Source organism: Papilio machaon, chromosome Z (assembly GCF_912999745.1).
Source record: "Papilio machaon chromosome Z, ilPapMach1.1, whole genome shotgun sequence".
In the NCBI taxonomy this organism is placed as follows: domain Eukaryota; kingdom Metazoa; phylum Arthropoda; class Insecta; order Lepidoptera; family Papilionidae; genus Papilio; species Papilio machaon.
This window is the reverse complement of record NC_060016.1, coordinates 1,644,191-1,652,597: the sequence shown is the minus strand read 5'-3', so window position 1 is coordinate 1,652,597 and position 8,407 is coordinate 1,644,191. Positions and strand designations below refer to the sequence as shown.

The 8,407-nt window shown below is 36.6% G+C and overlaps 1 protein-coding gene across 1 annotated transcript; it reads left to right on the top strand.

Moving 5' to 3' along the window:
* The first annotated feature begins 726 nt into the window (after nt 1–726).
* Nucleotides 727–8,096, top strand: LOC106715932. The gene is made up of 3 exons (XM_014509332.2): nt 727–2,206; nt 3,130–5,029; nt 5,742–8,096. Exons 1-3 carry the CDS (start codon nt 921–923, stop codon nt 7,887–7,889), a joined length of 5,334 nt encoding a protein of 1,777 aa, XP_014364818.2. The 5' UTR covers nt 727–920; the 3' UTR covers nt 7,890–8,096.
* Nucleotides 8,097–8,407: the final 311 nt, after the last annotated feature.

The window sequence follows — 8,407 nt, the reverse complement described above, 5'->3', positions numbered from 1 at the left end:
ATTACGAATAATGAAAAGAAATAAACTACAAAAATTACGGGAAATCATTGAGAGAGTGAAGTAACAAAATTATGAAATAAGTGTACAACGTCAGATATAATTTAAAAAATAAATAAGTCGCGTAAAGCATTACGTATTAATTGTAAGTCTATAGTACAGCAGTGTGGTGTAAATTCAACAGTCACGATGTGAAGTCGCGATGCGAACGTGTCGAACACACTGACTGTTTGGACATAAATCAATAACTGGTAAGATTTCTGATGTACTACTTATATATTGAACAAAACATATAATAAACCGCTCAATAATTTCATTCCAATTAAGTGTTTACATTTAAAAACATTCAAATTTCTCTTTTTCTTTATCTTATTATATTACATTATCAAGAAAACAGAACCAGTATTTTCACTGATGACGCGAAATGCTAACCCAAAATACATTCATGCTCGTTCTTAATTTAGCACGGTAGCCCCGATTGCGAAGAAGCGGCCAGTTGAACGGAGATTTTGTACCGATCACTGATCGTTTACTCATCTATCACATTGTCGAGTGCGTTGTCTAACTATAAACAATAATTATCACATAGGTTTCAGTTCTGTTATACTAACTTACTATGCAGCTTGAGTGACTCAAGGTAATCCTCCGCTACTAGTCCAAAATAATTCGTTGGCCAGTGATGATAATATACAACTTATTCACACCTATTTTCACACTGGCCCACGCAAACCTAACGTGTTTTCAGTTGACGAAACTAGCTTTGTGACGATATGTTGTGTTCTTCGTTTGACGGTGATATTTTTGCTGGGTTCGTGTGAAAACAGGAGAAATCAAAGTTTTGTATTTCAAAAGTGGACTATGGACGTCGGTTGATCGAGTATATATGTGTACCTGTTAGATAAGTTTTGTTTTTAACTAAACATATGGAATCTGAATTTTCAACAGATAAAGAAAGCGATTTACCACCAGTGCCGCTAAAAACGTATCAATGGGAAGACTTACGAAGAGCTCGTGAGGCTGGGGCATATCCTTGGACCCATTTTCTCAAACCGCCTCTTGAAGGAGAAATAACAGCGGAAGATATAATAAGGGAGACAACACCTAGGAGAAGCATGTCCCGTGAATTCTCAAAATCCCGAACACATTCACCATGTGGTGGGGAACCACAGAAGATTTTAAATCTTAACTCTTCGCCAGGTAGTAGTAGAAAACATAGCGATGAAGGTGCAGACGGCGTGCAAATACCTAATTTTTCAAAAGAAGTTTCTCTGGATTCAGAGGATGATATCTTAAGTCAAACTACAGGAAGTGGCACAAAACGACCAGAGAGTCAAATAAGCTCACATTTAGTGACACCAGTGGAAATACCAAAAAGTGTATCTCCAAAGGGTATTTTAAAACGTAGAGCTCAAGAGCAGCAGTACAACATAGGTGTTTCAGAAACACGGGAAAAGACAAAATGCTGCCATCCGTTAGTCAATAAAATAAAACATTTAGCTGATAAAACTTTGCATAAATTGGATAGAACCGAATGTGAAAAGTCCCCTTTGTCGAAAAGGAAAAAAAATGAAGTTGTCCAGGAAATAAGACAGTTGAAATCTTCCCCTGGTGCTGTTCGTAGACAAAAATTTAGTGCAATTAAATTAGGAGATTCGGATGAAATGAGTAAAACAATGAGCATTGACACACCCCCACCAAGAAAAAAGAAGGACCATATTTACGAGGACATAGAGGAGTCCAAATACAATGACAATGAATCACTTCATTCTAATAGAGCATTTGACTCTAACAGCAATGGCAAAGAAAGCCATATAGAAATCGAAAATCTCGCAGAAAGAAAATCAATAGCTTCCCAGGATCCCAGTTTAGTGATGGAAGAGAACCAAGGTTCGAATGGAAATACTGAAAACATAATGGCAAAATTGTATAAGAAAGATAAAACAACACAGAAGAAAGAAGACTTGGATGATATGGATACTGAAGAACCAAGTGTTGATGATATTTTTCACGAACAGCTGGAAGGTAATAGACCAGCCAATGAATCTCCCAATATAACTATTACGGAAATCACAGAGGATAACCTTGAGAATAATATTGAACAGTCCAATACCATACCAATTGAATCATCGCCTAGTCCAAGTCCTCGAGAATTTCAAGAAAAACGAAGTGATGCAGAAATGTTTGACAACGAATGGTCTAAACCCAGCAGGTAATTTGAAAATCTATCTTTGCATGTTTATACTTTTACTACATATATTTTTGTGCGGTACTATGACATAACATTAGCATTACAACATATGCAAAGCGAACGCGCTGGCTTGTCTCTGTCTGATAAATATAGCTCTATCCAAATCGTCTTCCTGTACGTTCAGTGAGCTCTTTAAAATTGTCATCAGTGATCAGTGCTCGCGGCTGCTTTCACGCCGGTGATTAGTTCATTTACAGACCGGCTTTCACAAACACGTTCACCCAATGTTGCGTTACCTTTGATAAGTTAATTACGCAATTTCACTAAAATATGTCTCAAACTTAAAATAGTTTCGGTGAACTGTAGTTATGAGCAAGCTTCGACGATGGACATCAGAAGGTGGTACTCCTTTAGAAAAGCCCGTGCTTCCTACGCGAGAGGGCAGTGTCCAACTATTTACGCCAGAAGTACGATGTGCATGTCAGTTTTTTCAATGTGATTCACTGTTACCCGAAAGAGTGAATCCAGTTGGCACTAGACCGACTTCGCGAGCTAGTAATTTTATTTCAAATTTAAGGTAAGTTCAACATTCACAGTTATGCAGACGTTTTACGACTAATATTACGACCTACAAAATAAATTTGAAGTCATTTGAAACGTCTTGCCCGGCGACTGCTGCGGCTAAAAGGAGCACTGACGGTTGGCCTAGTTGTGACGAGAGTTACGCGTTTATACGTGTGCCATTTTAAATATAAGTTTCTACATATGTAACGAATCTAATGTGCGACTGAACTTTAGTTGTTTTTTATGCTATGCGAATTTTTATTTTGGAAATATATACCTAATTCTATATTGATGTTGCGAATTTATTTTATTTTTATTTCCTTTGAATAAGTTCATTTGTTTTTTGTAACACATTTAAATAATATCATGTTAAATTTCAGTGATCACGAATATGAAATAATAGAAAAACCACCTCCAAATATAATTTATACTGCTCCGAGCGTTGAGGAGAGGCCGAGAATGGTAAAAACTGACGATGAACTATCAAGTACTACTTCATTGGAACGTAAATATTTGCAACATACATCTGACGAAGATGAGCAAATAGAAGAAAAAGAAACCGACCAAAATGGTGACGAAATTCTGACAGCTGAAACTTTGCAAAAAAATTTAGAGGAGCGGTTTTTTGTAAACACTCCATCTACTGCTTCAAGAACAGAATGTGAAATAAGCACAAGTCAAGTCGACTCATCTGCTTTGGAGCAGTTGCCATTGCAACGAAGTAAACGATCAAAAAACTCTGAAAATGTAGATAAAAAAATTCAACAACGTATTAAAGAAGGAACAGGCAAATTAAAATCACAAGCTGGAAAATTAAAGACAAAAATACAAAATATGAAAGCTAAACAATTTACTAGCTCAGAAAAGTCAAAAGTAAGCCTTCCCGAACGTCCGAAATTCAAAATGCCCGATCGACCCAAGATAAACTTTCCTGAAAGACCCAAGTTCACACTACCTGACCGTAGAAAGTTTAGTCTACCTGAAAGGTCAAAATTCAAAAACTTTAATCTACAAGAAAAGTTCAGCATCGGTGATAGAAAAAAATTCACTTTTCCGAATCGACCTAAATTTAATGTTCCTGATCTATCGAAATTAAAAATGCCAGAACGACCAAAGATAAATTTTCCAAGTTTAAGCAGGAAAAAAGAATGTAAGGTTGACACAACTGTTACTGAATCCAGTTCCGATAATATGCAAAACGTGGCGACAGTAGACTTCGAAGCGAAAACGTACCCAAGATTTTTTAACAGAAAAAAGAAATCTGAATTAACAAAAACATCTTCCTCGCCAACGCTAAATAGAGAAGATACACCTCCACCCACATTCACTTTTACTCGAGTGAAAAAGAGCAAGGAAGAGTCTTCGTACATTCCTGATAGTCCTGAACAACCACGCGAATACGGTAATGTTGATAACGATAACAGTTATGAAAATGGGCACGAAAGCAGAAAACAATTTGAAACCACTTATGATTTTGATAAATTAAGTCCTGAATATATGGATGAAGACATTGAATCATCTCACTTAAAAGAATCACGAAATGCAGACTCCATTCCGGATATGTCAAATCAAGAATACACACATATCAACGAAATAAATAATGACGAATTTTTCGTACGACCGAGAGGAATTTCCCGCGAAAATATTCAAGTTAGAGAGTACCTAAGTGACGAAATACGACAAGCATTTAATATACCTAAGAACGGGCTTGCAACTATGGATTGCAATACATATATAGGTATACACGACGAGCATATGTACGCTAACGAAGCTGAAGCTGATCCAGAACTAATGATAGACGAAAACGAACCCATACGATATTCAACTGAAGACTTAAATGAAAGAGATGACGGTTATTACACATTTCCACCGGTTAGGCCATCCAGAGCAAAACGAAAGAAAAAAGAAACGGATTCAATCAAATATATTGACGACAGTGTTAATGCGAGTATGCAGTTTAGCGAGGTAGACTTGGGGCTTCTTGATGATCAGACAGAAGAGCAGCCTATGGAAATAAATGCATCACAAGAAATTGTAGAAACCCCAAATCATTTCCATGAGTTCACACGCCCATCTGACCTGCGATCTATCCATGAATATGCAAATGACGATGTTATCGAGTATCCAGACAACATACCTGTACATTCGCAAACCCTGCCCATGCCTCCCAAAAGAAAGAAGAAGTTCTCAAAGAAAGATCTTAAGCATTCTTCATTGAATGATTTTAAGAGTATAACACCTACTGAGCTGTGGGAAGAACGTGACGAACAACCGGACGACGTAAGTATCGTTTATATTTTAATCTATCTTTTTCTAATGCTATTATGATCATGGCGATAAGTACCAACTGCATTAAAAAAGGTTCTTTTTGATCCCACAACTTGGTTTAAATGATGAAATTGTTTGTGAACGAATATTATTAATAATGTTTTTGCTATAGAAAACTTCGATAATAAATTTCATTTTTGAAAATGCAGAATAAAAAAAAGTATTACGGATACAAGCAGTTTACAATTCAAATATATATGTATTACTTTTTTAAATGTAAATTGTATACCATATACTTTTTCTAAATTCGCACTTTGTAAGTAGTACGAGTAGAACCTTTAAGAAAATTATACATTTTATTGATGGCATAAATCTGAGGCGATCAAATCTGGCAGGTTTCCAGTGTATTAGTTAACTTGAGAATGATCCTATGTATTTTCAGATGCGCTGTTCTATTCGATTGCTGACCCAGTTTTAACTCATAAATGAGCAGTTATAATAAATACAATAGTTCAAGATCCAAATGGTTATTTTTAAATTTTACGACAAGGTCGCAGCTAATGTATTTATGGAGATCGCATCGCCTTTAACATGAATATACTTTTTTTTATGCGACATAAAATTATTATCGGCTGTTATGTTATGACCAATATGGTTTTTCTAGTATGTTAATTATAAGAATAAATGAATATACTTCCTCACAAAACTTTGTGTTACGTTTCAGATTGTTGTTTACCGAACGGAACATGAATATATCGTGCCCACCACAGAACCGACCGTTACAGAACAGAGCCCAGTAGCACCCCGGCGAAATCGTTCAAGAAGCTCGCGCGGCACATCACTTTGCGATGACGATCGCACATCCCATGGAGCAGAATCACTGATACTAGATACACAGTTACCTTTAACTAGTGATGTTAATATTCTTAGAGATATAAGACAAGAAAGCCCGGGATATGCAACAGTAGATAAAGGATCCTATGCGCCTAGCAAAGGTGTAAGGCGGTCTAAAAGTAAAACTCCGCCAGCGCGCCGTCGCAAGAGTAATAGTTCTGAAAGAAAGTATTACACAGTTGGTCCTGCTAAAGGCCCAATGCCCGACCGTCCACCAAGAAAAAAGTCATCAACTAGCTTAATGACGTTAGACAGTTTTACAAAGCGGTCAGTTAGTGGCGATATTAGCCAGTATGTAGAAATCGAAGAACCTCAATTTGAAGAAACTCACAAGGACTTGATTTCTGGAGAAGTAGTAAAAAAAATGAAAGATAGACCGTTACCTCCTCCGCCAAGACCACCTCGAGGCCCAAAACGAAAAAAGAGGTTCTGTGACGAATCTTTAGAACACATTTCGAACGATCTAGTAACACCATGTGAGTCGTATCATCAATTGGCAGAGAGTTCAGTAAAAGCTGAAGATGTTGTAGAAATCGAGGTGTCAACACAAACAGATCCGCTTCCCGATGACATTGATTATGAATTTTGTCTAGATGAAAATCTTGATATATCAATGTCTAGTTCGCTGAGAGATATTATTGACGAAGATTCTATTATGGGAAGATCTAAGAGAAAAATTTCAGATAGCCCTCGTGTGTCTCGAACAACATCACGTTCTGAAAAGTCCCTTAAATTATCAGATCCCAAAATATCTGAATTATCAAAACTTAATATTGATAGATCTTCTCCAACTGTAATTTTGGTGGAGAAACGGGTATCTAGCCCAACAAAAATTAACGAACGCGAAGAAATGTTAACTGAAGCCTCATTAACCGTTCAGCACATTGACGTCGATGAGTCTATGGTACCCCAAGTTCCACCACTCCCAAAATCCAAAGGTATGATACCTAAAACCGCCGATACGAAGAGATTAGTTTCAACAAGCGAAGATCAATCACTTGAAAAAGTATCTTCAGAAGGAACTAAAGAAGTTCAATTAGATAACTTAGTAACGCAACGGCTTCAAGTAAGAGACTTAGATGTGGGAAAACTTAATGTGTCGGAACTTCAAGCAAGTAAAATTCTCGTATCTGATATTGAGGGGATGACGTTGCAGGTCAGTGAACTGGATTCAAAATCTGGTCACATATCTGTCAGTGGCATTGAATTTTCTCAATCAGTAATTGATGAGATTGTTAAGAAATTTGCTGAAATCTCAACTACAAATATACCTACTACAACTCGTAGTCCAGAAGTTCTTGACATACCAAGACCAATGAGTCGTGAAGAACATACTCAAACGGACGAAATGCAGCCCGAAGAGAAAATAGTTGAGGTAAAAACAGAACAGGTTATAGAAGTATCTGAAAGTCAAACCGCAGGACCTTTAGCGTCGCCTGGACCATCTAGTGTGGACGATACTGCTGTGCCTCCTCAAAGACCTCCACCACCCGATTTAGGTCCTCTTTTATATTCATATCTACAAGATTTCGCTATACCCTCATCGACGTATCCTCGAGCAAGGCCATTTGATTTTCACGAGCCTCAACATCAAACTCCACCGCCTCCTGCACGAAGAGTTAAGAGGAAGCCTGCTGCTCTGCCGGCTTCTGAATCTAGTTCAGATGAAGTACAGATGAAGCCTCGACCGTCACCTCGACCAGTGCCGCTGCCGGTGAAACCGCACGAGCCAACTGTAACTGAATCAGGCGCACAATTCCTTCGAGCTTGTCATAATTCGATAACACGAACTATTAGAAACATATTTAATACTTTCATGTCATACATACACGGCCAAGAAGACAAAAAAGATATGCAGATGGCGTTGGTCATCTTTTTAGTGTTGATCGCGGGTTTGATTATGTTTGGACTCAGCGACGGCCGAACAGTACACCACCATCATTGGGAATTCTTTAACCCACCTGATGGTAATCAATAAGTAATTGAATGCAGCTGTCGTGAATTTAATCGTAAGTAATATTAGTTTTCAGTCCACAATATAATAATTAATACATAGAAAATGTTATACATGTCACTAACGTAACAATTTCCCATATAACAGCAACACTTTCACTGATTTAATAACAACTACTATTTTATTGCACTTGTGGCACAAATATTATAAAAAATCGCACAAAAATATTTAATAACTCAATGTGATTAAAAGCTCAAAGTATAATTACGAACGTCACTATATTATAAATTTAATAAAATTGTTAAGTTTTTCGTTAATTTTATATGAGTTACTTATATTTTTTAGTAAAGTTTGTTAAAAACCAATTTATTTATAAATAATAATTCGGCATCGTTTCTTATTTATTTATCAAATTATTATAGATAATGAAAAATGTACTTAGGTGTTAGAAGAAATAATTATTAGTCATATTAAACTATACATTTTACAGCATTCACAGATAAAAAAAAAGTGTATTTAATCATTTGAGCTAAATCTAATTA